This window comes from Nicotiana attenuata, unplaced genomic scaffold (genome assembly GCF_001879085.1).
Source record: "Nicotiana attenuata strain UT unplaced genomic scaffold, NIATTr2, whole genome shotgun sequence".
Lineage (NCBI taxonomy): Eukaryota > Viridiplantae > Streptophyta > Magnoliopsida > Solanales > Solanaceae > Nicotiana > Nicotiana attenuata.
Window position 1 is genome coordinate 95,887 of NW_017671743.1, and position 22,135 is coordinate 118,021.

A 22,135-nucleotide genomic window follows, 5' to 3' on the forward strand; every position below is an offset into this window, starting at 1 on the left:
AGCCTGTAGTGCACTGTTCACGTGTTCTGCAATCAATTGCTTTAGAGCATCCTGCTCCACGGTTTGGTCTTCTCCATGATGACCATCAGTGCGCGAAGCAGACCTTTTAGGTGAACTTTCACGGGATTGCTGAGGGGATCCCGTAGGTGTGTGATGTGGCGGAGTTCCACCTTGTTAGTTCAGCTGGCTGTTCTCGTTAGCAGTTGACATACTTGGTCGCTAAAAATGAAGTTTGGAAAGTAAACAGATTATCAGATTTCCGGTAACAGAACCAATTTGTTTAACCCAAAAATAAATTTCTCGGACAAAGTCAATATCAAGAAGAAATCGGGTTACTGATAACCAAGATTTACTTCACTTTTCCAATAATTTGAAGAATAAAGAAAGTAATGAAATAATTGGCAAAGAAAGAAAATACGAAATAGATTGATAATCACTCCAAAATTGCGGTCAAAACCTTGTGAATAAAGTAAAGAATGATTGCATAAATTTTAATAAAAAATCATATACCATTACAAATGAGGTATAAGTCCTTATATAAGAGTACACAATTATAACGGTTTTCTTAATTCGGGCTCGTTAATGGCATTAATTGCCTTGATTACCCGTTACCATATATAATTGTAACGGAAGTATTTATGGCTGAGGTTTTTCCGTAACCGTAATTACATATCGATTTTTCCTTCCTTATTTATGACATGTTCGTGCATCTCTTTATCCATTCTGCTCATGTTTCTCCTTTTAAAAACTGTCAGGTCCGGTTCTTTTCTTAGTGTAACCCCGAGGGTGTTCCTCCCGTACTTTCTTACCTTCTTTAATTCGTCTAATTAAGAACGACACTTGTCGCTATATTGATGGTCCACGTACCATGCCTCATGATAGTCCACGTGTTATGACTTTTTTTCAACTAATACAACAGTCATGTTCAGGTAGCTTGTTTTCTACCTAGCCAGCTTAGATTGCATAATGTCAATAATAAATTGGAAGTCACTATTAGTTGGTCTCTTGTGGAATTGGGAAAGCCCATGTATTTACCAAAGAAGGAGGAAATAACTTGTTTGTGCTTGAGTTGCTCCTTTCTCTTATTAATTAGTCAAATAGGTATGGAAGGAGTTGGTCCTTTCTCTTATTAATTAGTCAAATAGGTATGGAAGGAGTTGCTCGTTGCTCTCCTCCAATATCTAAGTGTCTTGTTTACTCCTCCTACCAACAAAAAGAGGAACTTAATTTGAAATCTTGGCCGAGTTATACACTGCCATTAGACTAGTTTTACACTACCACTAAACTATTTTTGTCGACTAGGATAGTGGCAAAGTAGTATTGAGCAAATGAAGCGGCTACTAACGCGGGGTATCACACATTTCAACTCTAGAATACAAGCCACTTTATCATAAAAAGGAAAGGAAGTGGGAGAAGATCACTTCTAAATTTTTCAGACAAAAAGAAATGCAAGCGGTCGGTGATTGAGGGAAAAGAATAAGCCACTATACATACAAGGAAAGCAACCAACAAATTACAAACATTAGACTCCTCTCACTCTCCGCCCTCAAAACATTCTTTTCTTTGACTTAATCAATTATCATTTCTCCACACTTTTGCAAATTCATCCTTTAAATTCGATCAAATTACATGTTTTTTGAGTCCAAATTCGATCTGGGTCATCGCCAGAATTTCCCATCTTAAATTCTCCAAAGTGGGTTTTGGTCCGCGAAACCCAATGGTTTCTTTTGCGGGTTCGGTTGTGTCGCCTTCTTTTCTCAACATTTGCAATACCAGCAGTGGCCCCTCTTCTTCTTCTTCTTCTTCGTGTAGCTACAAGAATACATTTCTACCCAATTCTTGTAATTTAGAAAAGCCATTCTTGGTGCGTCCCCTGTGGAATAGGAAGACTGTTTGTGCTTGTGTTGCACCTCCTCGGGACTACAAAGCTGCTGACTCTGATCGGTTTTCCACCTCAAGGTTCAATGTAAGATTCTTATCATTTGAGGTGGGCCTTCCAGTTATCCAGTTTCTGCTTTTGGGTTCTGCATTATAGTATCTCATCTGTTCCATTTTATATGATAATATTTAACGAGAAACAAAGTTTAGGATGTTAATTTGGAGTTGTGAGCTGTATTGGAAATAGCAGAAGAAAATAATCGCTCATAATTTAGTTTGGTAGGAAAACATCACATCAAAGTTAAAATTTGATAGCTTAATGATTTTGGATTCTTGAGACTTGTGGAAGCTTTATAGAAATGGAATGGTGTACCACATTTTAGGACACCCTAAACTGGAAAGAATGCCATATGAATTGGAATAGCGAGAGCACTAGTGGCATGTCTCTGAGCTTCATGAATCATGTCAAATTGAGGTAGTTACTGAAATTACTCTGTTTAATCAGTTGATTTTCTGGTTTTATTAGGAAGGTGGTCGAGGGTTGAGATAATGTAGAATAAGTTGAAGTGCCGAAATCGAAATGTCTATCTTTGATATTTGCATCCTAATGGTTCCATAATGGCTTTTAGGAACTTGGTCACTTATTATTGCAATGTTGCTTATACCTTTGTCCACATATCTCTTTGGGCTTCATTTGGTATGAGAAAAAAGATCCAGCTTGCACAGAAGGGTATGGCCTAGTGGTTAATAAAGTCGGAGGAAAAACATGAGGTCTTAGGTTTAAATACCAGCAAAGACAAACACACTAGGTGATTTCTTCGCATTTGCGTAAGCCTTGGTAGGCAGAGTTGCCCGGTACTTGTGTTGGTGGGAGGTAGCAGGTACCCGCCGCATACCACCTCCGTAAAAGAAAGAAAAGAAAGATCTTGATTGGTGAGATATTCCCAGTATTTTGTTGTCTTTAACATGGGAAAATTTGTTTCAATCAAATCCAGAAAGACGACTTTCATATTGGATGTAATACAACAACAACAATAGCAAAAAATCCAGTGTAATCTTACAAGTGGGGTCTGAAGAGGGTAATGTGTACGCAGACCTTACCCCTACCTTGTGAAGGTAGAGAGGTTGTTTCCGATAAGACCCTCGGCTAAAGGAACAATAACAACAACAAGAGAAACAAGGACACAACGTATAACAATAAAGATCTAGAGATAAGAAATGCAAGAATATTACTAATACTACGGGTAAGAATGACACAATGTGTAGTAACAAAGCTCTAGAAAATATAAGAATATTACTAAGACTATCGGAAATATCACCTGTATTACTTTAAACACAAATCAGAAATATCACTTTCTGTTCATCTTCACGGACAAAAAAACATAAAAAATTTGTGTAGAAATGAACTTTCCTTAGTAAAGTATTTTCCACAAGAAGCATTCATATGGATAAAGTGTTGGTGAGATCATATTGTCCTAAACTCATCATTTAGGTCTATACAAGTGCTTTAAAAAGTTAAACACCAAAACAAGATCAGTCTGATAGAGAGAGGTAGAGTGGATTTTTGTAGGAAAGGGTGGGGAGGAGAACAGAGGCAGAAGACAAAGAGTAGAAGGCTGAGACGTGAACCATGAGTAAGCATAACACTTACTTATCCTAAATAGTGTGGGGTTAAGAGGAATACTGGTGGACTTCTGTGTTGGTTTGGAGAAAAAGAGTTCCAAATAAAGGTGAGAGATTTCTGCAATAACTGGTTGAGTCGGGGTATGCTAAGGGTGCTCAAACATTGATAAGAGTTGATTCTTGTCGTTGGAAAAGTTTCTAATAGAATCCGTTTTGTTATACTCAAGTTAAAACCTCCTCCAATGGGGTGTCTAAAAGTTAATTTTCATGCCCGAAGAGGAGTCCTATTACAGAGCACGTCGTTCCTTACTTGGGCAAGAAGGTCCATGACCTATGCTGATGTTCTTCATTGCACTTTGGAGAGGTGCCAATCTAAGTACGGCCCAAGTGGTCAAGCCTAAGACATATGTTGAAGTGTGTGACCATCTCATCTAAAAGATTAAAATGATTAAAATGTTAGAGAGAACACACTTTTATTTACTTAATTATGTCTTCAACACATGCTGACTTGATTCCTTTTTATGAGCCAAGCACGTGAAAATTCTTTTTGATATTGTGTGGTGGTTTGACTCAAACCAAAGACCTTTGCCTGCTTTGATACCATATTGAAGTGTGTGACCATCTCATCTAAAAGCTTAAGTTGTTAGAGAGAACACACTTTTATTTTACTTAATTATGTGTTCAACAACATAATGACATTAAAAAAATACTCAAGAAGCATTTAGTTTAGGTACTTATACATACATAATGCTTGTTGCTTCCATTGGAATCCCATTAGATGACACTTTCTACTGCAACATTCCGGTGGGGGTTTTGTGGGGGGGGGGGGGGGGGTCTAAACGTTTGGATTAGCTACTTGTTGTTTTTTTCCAGATAAATGTCTGCTGGATATAATTTTTTGATCAGAACATATATGAGTTGCTTTACATTTGGCAGACGTTGACAACATTTGAATCCTGCCTAGTTTACTATATCTTCCCTGAGTTCTCTCTGTCTCATTTGAATAGCAGGAATCTGCTAAATTGGAGAATGTGAGCTTGTTGAGAGAGCCTGAGGAAGAGTCAGATGTGCTCATTGAGTGCAGAAATGTGTGCAAGTCATTTGGCGACAAGCATATCTTAAGAGGTGTGAGCTTCAAGGTGAACTTTCATTACTTCCTTCAGAAACTGCTTGTATCCAGTATGATTGGGTCTTGCAATTTAGGAGTTTTTTCCTTCTTTTTTTTTAATGGATTATGATTGAAAGATCAATAAAAGGTAAAGGTTAGGAAACTACTTAACGAAAGAAAGTTGGCTGGCTACAGTAAAAATGATTGTTTTATTTCCTTTCTGGGTTATTGGTAAACATTCATGACTTCTCATTCTTTGTGTTTGTGAAAGTGCTGATAAACTTTAATCACCATCTTTACCCTCTGTTACAGATCAGACATGGTGAGGCCGTTGGAATAATTGGGCCTTCTGGCACAGGGAAATCAACAATCTTAAAGATAATGGCCGGCCTTCTTGCTCCTGATAAAGTATGTGTATTGTTTTTCTTGTCTCAGAATACAGCTGTGCCACTTATAAAAGTGTGATTCTAAATCCCATTATCTCTGCTAATAGACTTCATTGAATGCAGGGAGAAGTCTTAATCAGAGGTAAATTGCGCAATGGATTAGTGAGTGATGAGGAAATTTCTGGGCTTAGGATTGGCTTAGTAAGTTATATGTTCTAATCTCTTTTTTGGTTGTCCGTTCAGATGGACTGTAGAGGTACTTCTTGAATGTTCTTATAATCTTATAAACATTTCCATCCCCTTAACAGGTGTTTCAGAGTGCTGCACTTTTTGATTCCTTAACCGTTCGTGAAAATGTTGGTTTCTTGCTGTAAGATACTCTCAGTTCTCTAATTATCCATAAAAAAGAAAAGATTTTCTCAGCTCTGCTGTATCAGAAGTTTTTCTTTTGGCTATACTGATTAGAGATTGTTGGTTCTCTTTGGAATTCTAGATATGAGAATTCAACTATGCCAGAGGATCAAATTGCACATCTTGTAACTGAAACTTTAGCTGCTGTTGGGTTGAAGGTAAGAGCAACGATAAACATTTATAAATGATGCATTAAATTCCTTATTAAAAAAGATAATGAGTGCATTAAACAAATGCATCCAGGTTCCCAACTTACTATGACAATGAAAATGGTTTTACCAACTTTAAAATTGCTATTTGCATTATCATTTCAAGATCTCCTCTCTCACACACACTGTACGGAAATGCCCTCTGCTGTTTTCTGTTTTAATTTCTGGGCAAACTGAATTGAAGAGAGAATAGAGCATTCATCGTTATAGTATTTCATATAAATAGTTATGATTGGTTTCACAGATGCCAATTTTCAGTTTTATGTCTATGCAGGAAGTTGAAGACCGATTACCTTCTGAATTGTCTGGTGGTATGAAGAAAAGAGTTGCTTTAGCTCGCTCTATAATTTTTGATACCACGAAAGACGTAGTAGAGCCAGAGGTACGTTCCAGGTGCTTCATGACATTATCATCAGTTCTTTTTGGCTAGCGTTTGTAATTCCGCTAAATGGATTGTTGTAATCTGGTTCACTGCTTTTCTTCGTGCTGGTTACTCTGTGGTCTGAATGCTACATGTTAGTCCCTTTGTCCCAAAATTATCGTCCACTTTGCTTTTGGGGAGTCAATTTGTGGTATCATTCATGTTGTCCCTGAATTGGTAAATTATTTTTAAAAGTAGGAGGTATCCACTTCCAATTTCAAAGTTGGTCAAAATGACTTAAGAAAAGGAAAAATGGACAACTTGTGACGGAGAATGCCGCTTAATTTATTATCTAGGGATGTCATTGTTTTGAACTTGAGGTACTTCTTCTAAAACACCTTGAACCTCGTTATAGCTCTGTAATCAAGAGAGCATTTATTATGAACTGTTGATTTTAGGTGACTTCACTTTTACTCCGAGGACTTTTTTTTTGTATTGTTTGAGAAAAGGACTTGATGTCCAAAGATGGAAATGCAAAAATAAGTCCGTATCTAATCTTCTGCGCAAGTTTAATGATTTGATGAATTTTATGGCATGAAGATGATATGTGTGTAATTTGCAAGCAACAGAAAAGGATGCCTGCAAAATTGATGGATACAGTGTTGAATTGTGCAGTGCCAAACTCTCATTAATATTTTGTGTCTTAGCCCTTAGCATTATAGATTTCATAGCTCTATGGGTCTAAATTGAACGACATGGTTAGTGAGGATTCATATAGCTGAACCTACTAGCTCGAACCCGTGACCTCCTCGTCATTGCAGCAACTTTGCCAGTTACAGAAATGAAAAAAAAAACTACGAGATAAACAAGAAAAGACGAGCATTTCAGTTTTGTTTTTCTTTGGAGGTGTAGGAAAATAGTTTGTAGAACTTGAATTCATTTTTTGGGGGGGGGGGGGGGTTATAAAAATAAGCAAAAAATAATTGTAGATACAAAAGTATGATGCATAAGGAGCAAATATATCCGATTTGTTACACGGACTTGGAAGAAGGAAGCTTTGTTCAATATTTTAAACCTCAAGAGAGACCACAGGGATGGTATGTTTATTTAATTCTATTATTTTCTTTTTTATTAAGTAAAATCATTCCTGTCTTCTTACTTCATGGTGCATTGGACAATGTAATGTTAGTCTTGACAGACCTCTATCTCTGCCAAGTATGGAAACAAGCCTCCTTAAATTACGAAGTTAAGATTTTTTTGTTAACGATGTCCAGATGATGACAGATGGAAAATAGGTTCAAAATGAAATCCTTGGTGAGAGACTAGAGTAACAAGAATCAACTTGACAGCTTTAAGAACTGAGCCTTCTAGGCTGGCCATTGGCTCCCTCTTTTATAACAGAATCAACTTTTTTTAATGAAATGTGTAGTCAAATTCAGCTTTATCCATATCATTGAGCATTGCAATTTCTATCAATGATTCACCATTATTAGTTCACATCGATGCATGCAAAATTTGTGCATAGCGGTCAAATAATTTTCAGTAGTTGGACTTCTTTATTTAGGTTCAGGCAGGATACATGGTTTAACCCCGACCTTGAGGTCAATCCCTGTGACACACCTCTTCACCACAGGAAACCCTTTGCGCACTCAACCTTTTCAAAGTGTGTCTAATACATACCTCTTCTGTGTTTGGCCACTTTTTTTCGACAATTCTATGTCATGTACCAATACACGTGTCATTAAACTCAAAAGAAATATTTAAAATTACAAGTATACCACTGAAAAAATTAAAAACCCATGGCTGCCACCACCTTATCACCACCACTGCCATAGCAGCCACCATCTACTTTCCATGATTACCACCACAACTTTCAAACAAAGCACGCGAACACCAGTCCCTTTTCACTTGTTCAACAAAAAATTCTTAATCTGAAAGAAGAATAAAATCAACAGTAAACTTAGCAATGAAATTGGCGCCGAAGGAAATCTGGTGACATTGGAGTCAATGTCATCGGCGTCGGGCCGGAGAAAACTTCTGCATAATTCTGAAAAATCCCCCAATTTGACCCTCCTATTCCTCCAAAAGGATATGATATTTTTGAAATTGAGCTCCCATCTGGTACCACTACAAGTTCTAAAGACAATGATGGCACTTGAAATTCAACAGTAAAAAGAAACAAGAATATTAGCTTTACTTTCAAGAAATTGCAAAACTGGATATTGGTAAAATGATAAATTTTGAGTTCTTCACAGATTTGTGAATAAAAAAAGACAATTATGTCAATACTATTTTGGCATGAGAAAGAAAACGAAGGGGGAAAGGGGTTTGGGAAATAAAACCAGAGGAAGTGGGGTTGCAGGGGGGCGGCCCGTTAAGGGGTAGACGGTGAGGACCAAACAATTTTAAAAGAAAGGGAAAAGTCTTGAAGTTTTAACACGTGGCACTAAAATATGGATTGGGACAAAAGTTTTAGACTTTAACGCGCTGCTTCTTCTTGTTAAGCACACTCGTGCCACGTAGAAAAGAGGTGTAGTAGATGCACTTTGAAAAGTTTGGGTGTGTAAAAGGTTTTCCGTGGAAAGGTGTGTTACAGAGATTTAACCTCAAAGTCAGGGGGTAAACTATGTATTTTGCCTTCAGGTTTATGATATGTTGGCTGGAAAAAAAACTATTTATATAGGACGGAACTTTTAAGGAGTAAAAGTCAAACCAAGAATATGAAGTGGGAGGGCACGTAATGTGTGCATAGTTGTGGAAGGTAAGAGCGAGGGGTAAATGGTTCAGCATTATTAGTTCACATTGATGCATACAAAGTATGTGCATAGCCATCAAATATTTTCAGTAGTTGTACTTCTTTATTTAGGTTTATGATATATTGGCTGAAAAAAACTGTTTATATAAGTCTGACTTTTAAGAACTAAAATAAGGACTTCGAAGGGGGTGTGGGGAGTAAGCTAAACCAAGATTATGAAGTGGGAGGACACTTAATGCATGCACAGTTGTGGCAGGTAAGAGCGAGGGGAGACTGAGGAACATGTGTTGGTAATATGGAAGGGAAATGAGAGGGAGAAGCCAAGGATAATGTGAGTATTGGTAACAAAGGGAGGTGTGGTTTACTGACATTTATAAGGATATTGGAGAAAAAATGTGGAGGATTGATGAGCATGTTATGTGAAAGCTATATGATTTTCAGATTGTTCAGGATTGGTCTAGTGGTGAGAGCGCTGCAAATAATGTGTGGGTTAGGCGCATGTTACGAGTTCAAAGTTCGAACCCTGCTACGGACAAAACGCTTGGTATTTAACCAGAGAAGGGTAGATGGGTGGGCCCTTTATCCACCGAGTTTTGAACTGTGAGACATTTGCCTCGAGGATTACTTGGTTTACGGAAAAAAAAACTGTATGCTTTTCAGAAAGATAGTACAATATCTTTTACTTCACAAAGTAAAAACAACGAGAACCAAGTGTTTTTGTTAATTCCCTTTTCTTAAAAATAACTTTCAGTAACTTGTGCCGATAAATCTCTCTCTGGTATTCCCAAGCTTTAGTATTTCTGAAATAATTCTCAGAGAGAGAGAGAGAGAGTTGGCCTGGTTTTTTTCCTTTATTTAAATATTTTCTTATTAATATCTGCAAAATTATTTGTTCCTTCATTTGAGATTAGCCTGCACCATGCTGTTAAAGCAATATGGGTAACAGAGCTAAGGGAAACAAATGGGTGATAGTGTCCTTTAAAAACCAGCATTTGGACATCCGTGGTGCTCGTGGTCTCCTGATAGGAATTGGGTTAGGGGAATCAACGATGGAATAATTTGATAGCAAGTGATGCTGTTTGTTGGAGTTCATCTTCTACTTTCTGAGTGATATAACATGATACCCTATGTAACCATGCTTGCATGTTCCTTTTTTGTTGTTTTAGATGAAAAACCGTGCCGTTTCGGTTTTAGATGATTCTGAAACTTCTGATGTCAAAGTGGTTCCCTCATGTTTTTGGGCTGGTAGGAAATAGTTATTACTTTTGGAACATATTTACTGCATGGTTAACCAAGTAATCTTAATTACATGCACTGCTGAGTAGGTACTATTATATGATGAACCAACAGCGGGGCTTGATCCGATTGCATCAACGGTTGTGGAAGATCTCATTCGCTCAGTTCACGTGACAGGCGAGGATGCACTTGGGAAGCCTGAAAAGATTGCATCTTATGTTGTCGTCACTCATCAACACAGTACTATTAAAAGAGCTGTTGACAGGTTCGGTTTCTTGTTGTTCTAAGACATGTTGAAGTTGCATATGCTGCAAACTTTTATTAATTTCGAGGTTCCTTTTGTGCAGGCTAATATTTCTTTATGATGGAAAGGTTGTCTGGCAAGGAATGACTCATGAATTCTCCACATCAACTAATCCTATTGTTCGGCAGGTAACGATGGTCTTGGTTCGTTTTTTCTTTCCGAAAAACTGCATGCTGATTTCTCATTTCACCAACAAGGAGTAAGATATAACTAACTGTGCTATCGAATCAACCTTATATCTACAAACTACTCCATCTGTTCCTATTCATCTGACAATCAATTTGTCACTAAATTAATCAAAATTCTAGATATTGTGAGACTATACAAAAAGTACTATAAGTTGCAATTTTCCTTATGAAAATAGCAAAACTAATACATTTTTGAAGTTCATTTTAGTCAAAGTTCACTTAAACAGAATATGGCAAGCATTTTTGAAGGAGTACTAACTGAATATCTGAATGGGTAGAGACGCATATATTGATTTGATGGAAGATTTACATGTTTTCTTCTGGTAATTTGGCTCTTGGTATGATTTTAAACCGTCGTTTGTTTTATATGTGGCAGTTTGCATCAGGGAGCTTGGATGGTCCTATTAAATATTAGCTTCTATATCTACAGCAAATACGCAAAATACTTGTTCGTCACTCGGAGTTGAACATGGTAGACCAGCTGGCCGTTTTACAGCTGACCTTATCAAGCCACAACAGAGAGATTAAAAGTAGTCACATCGGCAACTCCCGTGAATCTGCACAAGTCTTAGAAAAAGTTTCTACTTCTATTTCAATCTTATTCTTCCCTCTTTTTTCACATTCGTTTTTGCAGTCAGACTGTCGAGAAATCCAATTATGGCCTCATTGTACAATAGATCGTAAGGAATCATGTAGAAATAAAGTGATTCTTTTGGCTTTGTTGTTACATTAATTAGACATTTTGATTATTTTATCACCACTATCAAATTATTCCCATGGATAAGGACAAATTCTTGCTGCAACACTTGTAAGGAATAAATCCCTTGACACTACCTATGGAAGATAAATTTTCCATTCATGAATACAGATGATTCGGAAATTGACATGATCCAGAAGCTAGCTTGAGAAAGGTTTGTTTAAAATATTGACGTATATTATATAGGAATATATATCGAACAGGAACAGATGCTATGTGATTGTATTGGAAAGTTGCTATAGAAAGCCATTGTTTAATATACTTACACATGCTGTGTCTTAGTGTTCGAAATTTTGGAATACTCTTTGCAACTCAACGAGCATATTGTTTAGTGTTGGGCGCTGGTTCCCACCCCTAGAAAAGGTCGTTGATCCTTTTACTGTGCGTGCGAATTCAGATTAGTCAGACCAATAAATTCAAAAGCAAATAAGAAGTCTTTCTTACGGTGCTGCAACAAATGATAAAATTGCAGAATGAATTCTGAAAATTTTCCATCACCAGTTAAAGTGACTGGAATCAGGAGTAAATAAAATATTTCCACTCATGAAATAGAATACTTTTGCATACCTTTAATCAGTCCCCTGGTTTTCTGAATTAGACAAAGCCATATAAGAACTGTACCATCCCAGGTATCAACCCGGAAAATGATCTAAGTCAAACATACAGTTCCATAGAACTTCGCATACTTTGTTTTTTGCTTCAAATGACATTACAACTCTGAGAGCTCTAAGATTCCATGGTGCATTAACATGCAAAATTCTAAATATAAAGTTCAAAGAGAAACTAAGGCTCAGTGACATCTGTATCTTGCCGATTTCTTGATAAAACCTGTATGATCAAACTGTTCTCAGACATGCTTGAAAGATCACATTCAACTAAACCAACATGAAGATAGTCCAGAGTTAACTAAAAGGGCGGCCCAGTGCACTAAGCTCCCGCGACGCACGGGGTCCGGAGGAGGGCCGGACCACAAGGCTCTATTGCACGCAGCCATACCCTGCATTTCTGCAAGAGGCTGTTTCCACAGCTTAAAACCGTGACCTCCTGGTCCATAGCAGCAACTTTACCAGTTACAAGGCTTCCCTTCATAGTCCAGAGTTAACTAATAAAAAAATGGCTGGTTAGTAAACAAGATAAAGCTTGAAGGCAGCTGCTATATGATACAATTCATAAGTTACTGTACAATGATCTCTTATCACTTTCAATCTGCTAAACTTTTTGTCTGCAGAATATAGTTTCTTGCTCGAGATGAACAAAATAAAGCAACGACGCCAACATAGAAGCTAACTAAAGCACTTATACAGAAAACCCAAACTGATAATGGACCCTCTTCCATTTCTTCTTTAAATTTCTTCCCTGGCTCTACTGGAAAAGTTTTCTGACAGCCATTACCAGATGATTCCATGCATAGGTTTGGATTACCAGCAAATGCTCCTGGAAATTTCGAATAACCTTGCTTTGTTGGAATAACACCAGAGAAGCAATTATATGACAGATTTAAAACTGTCAAATTTCCAAGGACAGTAATGTTTTCAGGGATGTGACCAGATAAAGAATTATGTGACAAATCAAGAGCCTTTAACTTCTGCAACTTCCCTAAACTACCCGGAACTGGACCATCAAGAAAATTATATGACAAATTAAGGTATTCCAAACCATGTAACCCGAGCAGACCCTCTGGAATTTCGCCATGAAGCAAGTTGTCAGACAGATCAATTCCAATTGTGGTTGTGAGATTATAGTTGAAGCTCAAACTAGTTTCATCAGCAACAAGGGAGAGTTTGATGTCTAGTCTTCGAGCTGAAATTGACGGTACTGCAGGAATGGTTTTTCTAGTATCGCCATTATAGAAATTTGGACTAGTGTTGAAGTTACCATCTGGTATATAACCTGAGAACTTGTTACCAGAAAAATCCAAAGTACGAATAGCCTGAAACGTAAACAACCAACTCGGCAAAGATCCACTGAACTTGTTCCGAGCAAGGGAGAGGAACTTGAGGTTCGACCATTTGGTTATCGCATCATTTAAAGATCCTGAGAGATTATTAGAGCTCAAGTCAACAACTTCCAAAGACTTGCACCCTGCCAATGTCAGCGGGATCTCACCCGAAATCATGTTGTTTCCTATATCAAATATCTTTAGACTATCCAACGCGTCAAGCACAGGCTGAATTTCCCCAGAAAGATTATTACTGTTTAGTATCAGTGCCAGTAGTTGGAAACAACCGACGATGTTCACAGGAATCGAGCCAGTGAGGAGGTTATGTGAGAGATCAATCACCTGTAAATAGGTCAAATTACCAATCCTTTCTGGTATTTCGCCCACAAGAAGATTGTAAGAGAGAAACAACGCTTGCAAACTCTTTAATTCTGTTATTGTTACAGGAATATCACCAGAAAACCGATTGTGCGACAGGTCAAGAAGTAGAAGTCCAGACTTCTCCGATGCCTCGACGATCCTACTTGGAATCTTCCCAGATAACTCATTATAACTCAAGTCCAACACACACAACTTCTCCGAAAAAACCAGTCTTGGCGAAATACCATACCTCAATTCATTATGTGACAAGTTGAGCTGAGTCAAACTTCCAAGACTAGAGATACATGTTGGTATGCCTCCAAGAATCGAATTATTCGCTAAATTGAGAACCGTAAGTGATCCCCTGGAAGAATGTAGACAAGGCAATGTACCCGATAACAAATTAGACTCGAGGTTAAGTGAGACCAACGCTTGGCGAAAATCACCCACAGTTCCTATCAAATTATTGTGGGACAAGTCCAGATATTTCAATGACATCAAGTTTAACAAGCTCTTGGGTATATCTCCATGAAAACTGTTAAAACCCAAGTTAAGATTCTCAAGTGTCATTGAGAAATTCCCTATCCACATTGGAATTTCACCACTCAACATGTTATGACTAAGGTCAAGTTCAGTTAACTGGCTAATGGATGCAAATGTATTAGGAATTACACCAGTGAAGAAATTATAGCTAAGATCAAAATTCCTAAGGCTCCACAACTTCCACAAACAAGATGGTATTGAACTGTTGAAGCTGTTGTGAGACAACACAAGTGTTTCAAGAAAAGTGAGATTACACAAACAAGTATGAACCTGGCCTGACAAGCTAAACCGGGAGAGGTTGAGTCCAGTGACCCGGCCGGTCTGGTTGGACCGGGTCACACCGGTCCAGTTTGAAACATTTAAATCCCAGTTTGATAAGCTCTGAGAAGAATCTTGGAGCTGTAACTTGAACAGCAAAAGCAAAGCCATGTCATTTGGGTCTAGTCCAGTACTACCATTTACAGTTTCAAGATTCACAACCCCAGTTGTATTACCATCAAAAGACACAGCAAATGCAGAGGAATATGGGTTCAAGAAAGGAAAAAACAAGACAAAGAGTAAAAAGAATGAAACTTTGAGCAAACAAGAGGTTCTACAAGGCTCAAAAACTGAACCCCATGTTTCTGCCATAGAAGAAAATGAGAAGATTTGTGAAATGTGTTTTTGAGTGTGTGTGTTTGTTGGGGGTGCTAAGGAAAGGGAAAGGGGAAATGGGGGTCCCTAAGGGAGGGTTACTGGTTACAGGGTAACTAAGCTGAAAGTAGCAGTAGTGTAGATAGAGACTAAGCTGAAAGTAGGTACTTCATTGAGAGTCACCACTAGAGAACCAACATTCTTTCTTGTTTCTTGTTTCCTCCTAATTTTATCGAGGCACACTCCTTTTGTATATTTCTACATAGTCAAAAGTACCATACTGCCCTTTTATTATCAAATTTTCAATTTGCTTGGGCTTTCACAAATGTTTAAGTGCAAAAAACATAAGAAAATTATGCCTACGGCAAAGATATACACCCTATTTATTATAAATCAAAAATTATTTTAAAATATTATTTTCTATAGCTACCTTTTATATTTTATAGCAAAATAAGTATTTATGGTATATACTACCATTGAGGCATGAAATAAGGCATGAAATATGCAATTTATGTTTTTCCTCTCTCTTAGACAGCTGGACATACATATTTTTAAGGTGATTGATGTTACTGTATTTATGAATACATGACGCGAATACATGTTAATACATGCGCATACAGCTGGAGTGCCCTGGTTTTAAGCGCCTTTTATTGTTGTATTCATGTATATAACAGCGCGAATACATGCGCGTACAGATGGACTGTCCTGATTTTAGGCAATTTTTACTGTTGTATTCATGAATACGGCAGCGCGAATACATGTGAATACATGCGCGTACAGCTGGACTGCCCTAATTTTAGGCACTTTTTGCTACTGTATTCATGAATATATGGCGCGAATACATGTGAATACATGCGCGTACAACTGGATTACCCTGATTTTTAGGCGCTTTTTGCTGCTGTATTTGTGAATACAGCAATGCGAATACAGCAAATACACTACCGTAACAACTGAACAATAGCTATAGGAAGTAATTATGAATATGGTAGCTATAGGAAGTTAATAACCACTAAATAATAGTGGTTTCTGAAAATTCCTCTATTTTATTATTGTTATCATCTAGACATTGTTTCTAGTTTAAGGAATTTTTTTTTTTGTGTATAATACACATACCAACAAAAAATATATATTTTATTGTTGTTATCATCTAGACACTGTTTCTAGTTTAAGTACTTGACAAAGTATTGTTTGACCAACTACATAAAATCTAAGCTTCAAAAATTTTCCGAAAAATTATCCAATTTATTTAAATTTTAGCAGTATGGAGACGAAGCACAAGAAGAAGCTGGTCTGAAGCTTGCTCATCAAACTAAATTTTAAATTAATATAAATTGTGACTATATTTTAAATAACCCATTAAAGTGGCTACGTAGTGTCATTTCTACCGTATAATAAATTGAGTGATCAAATGGGGGTAATAATGTCATTTAACATGGAAATACCTCTTTGGATAAAAAAAGACGACACCAAATGAAAAAGACAGAGAGAGAAGCAAAAGGTGTTTGCAACTGCCTGGAGAAGTGTAAAACTAAAGTAGACAACTTTTTCTTTTCCTTTCTTTTCTTTTCATCTTTCTTTTTTAAATTCTCTGTTTATGTCCCTTTAAAGAGACCCTTTATTATCTGTATAGGCGAGCGTGTGAACGCATGAAACATTATGAATCATATTTTTTTATTTAAGCTCAACTGATAGCTTTGTTATGCTAAATCTTTATTCTTTTTGGTCCTTAAAAGGACTATTAAAATATTTTTAGAACTTCAGTTGAGTACTTGAATTGGAGGATTTTCTGATTCAAGATTTTCTTACTCCATGTTTTGTATATCGAAATCAATTAAAATGTTATCCTACTTCATGGAGACCTCCAATAAACTCTTTCGTGCTTGAATGACTTTGGAAAACACTAACTAGGAATGGTAAATACTTATAATTAATTGCGACTGAATATTTACATTAAATCATATGTTAGTTGATTTTATAGTGTGAAAATGTATATTTATTAACCATAATTAAGTAAAATTAGTCAATTCGCAAATACATATTATGTATTTATTGATTTGGTATAAATGACATGTGTAAAATTTTTTTATAAACAACACAATGATGGTTTAGAATTTCATATTTTATCTATACCTATTTGTTCTATGTTAGGTTGTACAAATCGAACCGGAAAACCGCACCAAACCGATAAAAAATTCTGGTTTGACTTGGTTTGGTATTGAGTAAAAAAAAAAAAATCGACATATAAATATAAAAATTTTATATATACTTTTAAGACTTTATATAGAATTTTGTTTAAAAAATGTCTAGAAATATTTGAGATTCTCTTATGGGAAGTAATATTTGCGCTTCATTTTTATTAACTTTAAATAATGGGTTGCGTTGTATGATCACTTTCTTATCAAGTGTTATTGAGATGCGTCAATCTCTTTGTTCTTCCATATTCATATGTCAAGATCTATTAAATTCGTATATCTTTTTCGAATTTGAAGTGGTATTTCAATAATTTAAAATTAAATAGAACGTAGTTTAGGTATCATATTTATTTTTATATTTAATTATAAAATTTGGTTAACCTTGAAAATGTACATCAAGAAAAAATTATTGTGAGACGCTAAAAAAATAACTATTATGTATTACTAAGAAAATTCTCCCATAAGAATTTTAGACAATAAATTGCGTCTAGAAAGTAAAATCAAGACCGAAAAATATTGCAACAATCGAAGTATTTGATTTCAAATAATATGAGTGTACAATCTCTATGAATCCTCATATTCTTCTTTTCAATAGTAAATAAATTCAAGGGCCTTTGAATTTGATTTGAATCTATATTTTTTGTCACGAAAGATAATCTTGAATTCAACTAGTACGAACTTTGATTTGAACTCGTACTCCTTGAATATTGATTTGTTCTTCGTTCTTGAGCTTGAACTTGAACTTGATTGCTTGAAGCTTGAAACTTGTGGAGGAATTTGCAGTGTTTGATCCACGAGCTCTTTCTTGCTTCTTGATATAACTTCTGGTGTCTTTTCTGGGTTATGCAGACCCCTATTTATAGTTGTGGGAGGGAAGAGTTATGATAAGAACAAATTCTTTCCGACCAATCAGATTGAAGAGTGACAAGGCCGCATTTGATTGGCCAGAACATGTCACTTGCACATGTGGCGCGATTTCATTGGCCTTTTAATTTGACTTGGCATGCCTTGTCATTTTGACACGTGTCATGATCCCATTGGCTCTTCTGTTTGACTTGGGGTGCCACGTCCTTTGACACGTGGCACCAAGCTAGGCCTCTAGGAAGATGACATCTTGCGCTTAATGAAGTGAGCTCATCACTTTAGCCCAATTAAATGGGCTAGTCCAATGGATTAAGGCTTACTCATTTAATACATATGTATTGGACTTATATAATTAATTTAATTATATTAGCACATAATATTTATCTGAACTAATATATCTTGAATTTAAAATATAGCCCAAATAATTTTATGATTTAATCCAATAAAATTTAGATGCCTGCAAGAATATTTTAATAGATCATATGTTTATTAATTTTTTTAATTTTTACTAAACATATATTTACTTATCAAAAATTATAATAAAGTAAGACTGAAATAATATTCATGTAACAAAAAAATCCGAGAACCTGAAAAATCCAACAAAACCGAACCAATCCAAACCGATATAGTTGGTTTGGTTTGGTTTTGATAGAAACTGAACCAACCCGGTTCATGTACACCCCTAGTTTTTTCTATCCACTTTTTTTTTTTCTTCCTCTCACCCTGTTGTCTTATACTTTTAATGATTGAAATATATCTTACACTTTTAGATCCACCAATTTGTGAAACAAATTAAAAGAAACTTCATATAAGTTGTGTCAATTATTTAAGACACAAAGTAAAATTATCTCAATTTTCATATGTTCTCCTCCTTTTTATATATTACTAGTAGATTATAATTAGCAAGAACAATAGTTAAACCCATTGGCAACAACAATAACAATTCACTAAAATTTTACAAGTGGGTCTGGGAACGAAGCAGACAAAATCGCACCATCCTGTCCAGGAATAGGAAGAAGAAGGACAAGATGACTACGACTCTAAGGAGGAAAATATTGGAAATTTTCAAGTTAAGATTATAATCCTTATTTGAAGAAGTACATCATTCTAAAGGGGATAGTGCTCTAGATGTCTCTTTGAGTGAAGTGGTGATGTTGATAAATATGCTTTCTTTGATTATGATCTGTTTTGCCGATAAAAATGTTATTTGTAGTTATGTGCAACCATTAATTAGAAGTTGAGCTTATTTGAAGAAACGATATTCAATTGGATTCCTTTCATTGAAAAATTACAGTGTGCAAATAGCTTATTTTGGGTATATGTACACTTTTTGAGAAACGGAAAAATTCTAGTAATGTGACAAAAGAGGTCCAAAAATTGCTTTAGATTATTGTGAGTTCAAATTGTTAGAATATACTATAAGTCATACGCGTCCTGCCGCGGTCCTATCGCGGTTACGCCAGGACCACGGCCAAAGTGGGCTTCAGAATTTGCAGCAGTGTTCTACCGCGGTTACGCTAGGACCGCGGCCAGAGTGGCCTTCAGAATCTGCAGCAGTGTTCTGAAGGCCAATTATTTATTTACTTGTTTAAATCCCATAAAGTTTCCTTTTAAATAGATCATGTATTGGTTTGTGTGTCCATTGCTTACATAGTAGATGATTTAGTGTAAAGAGTTTAGCTTATACACGGAAGATTAAATCATCGGTTCTTGTAAGACATAAAAGTTAATATTCACAATCTAATGATGGAATTGGACAAATCATCAGAATGGTTGTAGTATAAGATTAAATGTAATTTATCTTGATTATGGGAATAGGTTTAATTCCAACTTCTTGTGCTAATACATTTTGTATGTATTGAACGGATCAAGTAGAGATAAGTATTTTATACTGACTTTATAAAATAATTTCTCTAGTCCATTTAATGTACTTATACTCTTAATCCTGATATAATTATTATTAGCTGTGTATGTCACTTGTTGTTTTGATTTATTAAAAGACGAGATTCTTTCGTGAGTCAATAAGCCTGGTAAATTGGATAACAATGATATACATTGGCGAGGTAATAATTAGTTGATGGAATCCATGTCTCGGTTTTGAGATTGATGATACTCCTTTATGAAAGCTTATAAGTTTTCATGTGTAAACTCGGCCGGTGGATTTTGTATCCGACACATGAAATAAGTTAAGTGTAAGTCTAAAGGAGTAATCAATAAATTAAATAGTCAGTAATTTAATTTGATTGATTAGTATCTGAATTTTAACATGGGGAGTTAAATAAGGTTTTGTGGAAGAATTTCGAAATTGAACTAATGAGTGCAATTACGAATTTTTAGTGGAATAACTCGTAATTTATTATGGTAGAAATTAATTTCAAATTTCGAAATTAATTCCATAATAGGAAGCCTTGTTAATTAAATTCTGTGGTCCCTACTGTGCCTGAATAATAAGAAATAAAGGAAACCTTTCCTTGGTGGAAGAAGAAAACCTAACAGGTTTTGGAAAAGTGTTTTGACCTAAAAAACGCAGCTATATATATATGATATATAGCTGGTCGTTTTTGACACAGAAAAAACACACATTTTTCTTCCTTGAATTTCATCCACCCGAAGTTCTTTGTTTTTCGGTTTTTATTTGGGTAACACAGTAGAAGACTGTGGAAGGTTGTTGAGGTCTTACAATTCTGGAACTGGAGAAGGATATCGATTTGCTTTGTTCACGCTTCAAGAGGTAACTCGTATAATCTCCGTATGTGCTAATTATTTAGATTACACGTGATTGTGATGCTATGTTTGCTTCCGCTGTGAAATATGATCCAACACAAATGCCAAGAGTGACATTCCTAATATTTGTTAATTATCTTGTATAACTTCCTATACAAGATGAATGAGCCTCACTCGTCTAATTTTCTTTTTTGTACTTCGATTTTTTAGGTAAAGTGTCACGACCCGGATTTCTCACCCTCGGGAGTCGTGATGGCGCCTATTAATAGGAGCTAGGCAAGCCAAATCAATTCACTTCTTTTAGCAATTATCGCTCAATGAATAAAATCAAAACAATATGCCAAAGCTGAAGTCTCAATATGTAATTAACTGAAAGAAAAATGCGGAAGTTTAACAGAATCCTCTACCCAAGAACTGGAGTCACAAACTCACGAACGTCTAGAGAATGCTAAATACAACGTCTGAATAAAAAGAATACAATACTGTTTGTTCCGGTACAACGGATAACAAACTAAAGTAAGGATAGGAGAGACTCCGGGCCATGCGGACGCCAGCAAGGCTACCTCGGGATCTCTGGACTGAAGTTAGCTCCCAAATGCTCCTACTGCTGTCCAAAAGCTGCTGCTCCGATACTGTGATCTGTGCAAAAAGATGCACAGAGTGTAGCATCAGCACAACCGACCCCATGTGCTGGTAAGTGCCTAGCCTAACCCCGACGAAGTAGTGACGAGGCTAGACCAGACTATCAGATAAACCTGTGCGGATATATATATATATACAAGTACAACAAAATAATAGCGGAAAGTAAGCAATTAAAGCTGGGAGGGGGGAACATGCTTATGGGGAAGCAGATAAAACAGAATATCAGGAATAACAAAAGAAACTACATCTGATTTCTTCTAACACAAAATAAAGGAAAACAAACCACTTTCACTTATTTCAATTTCCTCCCATTGCAGGCGTGCAACACGATCCCATTTCCTTACATCACGTGGTAGGCGTACCACACGCTCCCATTGCAATAATATCACGTGGTCGGCGTGCCACACGTTCCCATTTCATAATAACTCGTGGTCGGCGTGCCACACGATCCCATTTCATAATATCTCGTGGTCGGCGTGCCACACGACCCCTTTCTTTCAACACAATACACAACATAATCCCGGCAAGGGAGAAAGATGTTATAATAACTATCCCGACAAGGGAGCAATGTAATATAATAAACTATCCCGGCAAGGGAGAGAGATGTTATAATAACTATCCCGGCAAGGGAGCAATGTAATACAATAAACTATCCCGGCAAGGGAGATCCAGCTATAACCAAACTCATTCAATTTCTACTTAACACAATTAAATCCACACTTAGTCTCAACAATTACTGGCTCAGTGTTAAAGATTTCCAACCAATTCCTCATAAATAACAATTACAAATACGATAATTTAGCAAATTAGGACTCACGGTCATGCTCGACACCAGTGTATAGATACTCGTCACCATGCCTATACACCGTACTCGACCAATAGCAATTAACAAATAAGACTCTACTCCTATTCCCTCAAGTTAGGGTTAAACCAAACACTTACCTCAACTTCCACGGCTAAATCAATCCACAACGACCGCTTTCCCTTTTGAATTCGGCTCCAACACAATCAAATCTATGAAA

General features: G+C 36.4%; 2 protein-coding genes across 5 annotated transcripts; one reads left to right on the forward strand and one right to left on the reverse strand.

Moving 5' to 3' along the window:
* Positions 1-1,200: 1,200 nt before the first annotated feature.
* Positions 1,201-11,234, forward strand: LOC109209968 (protein TRIGALACTOSYLDIACYLGLYCEROL 3, chloroplastic). Of its 4 annotated transcripts, none has more exons than XM_019373331.1 (10): positions 1,201-1,987; positions 4,509-4,640; positions 4,922-5,017; positions 5,119-5,196; positions 5,304-5,365; positions 5,489-5,564; positions 5,890-5,997; positions 10,057-10,232; positions 10,315-10,399; positions 10,836-11,234. In XM_019373331.1, exons 1-10 carry the CDS (start codon positions 1,718-1,720, stop codon positions 10,872-10,874), a joined length of 1,122 nt encoding a protein of 373 aa, XP_019228876.1. In that variant the 5' UTR covers positions 1,201-1,717; the 3' UTR covers positions 10,875-11,234. The 4 variants fall into 4 exon arrangements, with proteins under 4 accessions (XP_019228876.1, XP_019228877.1, XP_019228879.1 ...); XM_019373332.1 differs by having other exon boundaries at positions 1,202-1,987; positions 4,512-4,640; XM_019373334.1 differs by having other exon boundaries at positions 1,203-1,966.
* A 546-nt stretch (positions 11,235-11,780) lies between these two features.
* Positions 11,781-14,897, reverse strand: LOC109209969 (leucine-rich repeat receptor-like protein CLAVATA2). The gene has a single exon (XM_019373336.1). It carries the CDS (start codon positions 14,686-14,688, stop codon positions 12,418-12,420), a length of 2,271 nt encoding a protein of 756 aa, XP_019228881.1. The 5' UTR covers positions 14,689-14,897; the 3' UTR covers positions 11,781-12,417.
* Between the last annotated feature and the right edge of the window lie 7,238 nt (positions 14,898-22,135).

Excerpts from the sequence above, each read along its gene's own strand:
- LOC109209968 (XM_019373331.1), top strand. The coding sequence starts at position 1,718 with ATGGTTTCTTTTGCGGGTTCGGTTGTGTCGCCTTCTTTTCTCAACATT. Across the intron at positions 5,197-5,303 it reads CTGGGCTTAGGATTGGCTTA|GTGTTTCAGAGTGCTGCACT; the intron begins GTAAGTTATATG and ends TCCCCTTAACAG. Across the intron at positions 10,400-10,835 it reads CTAATCCTATTGTTCGGCAG|TTTGCATCAGGGAGCTTGGA; the intron begins GTAACGATGGTC and ends TATATGTGGCAG.
- LOC109209969 (XM_019373336.1), bottom strand. The coding sequence starts at position 14,688 with ATGGCAGAAACATGGGGTTCAGTTTTTGAGCCTTGTAGAACCTCTTGT.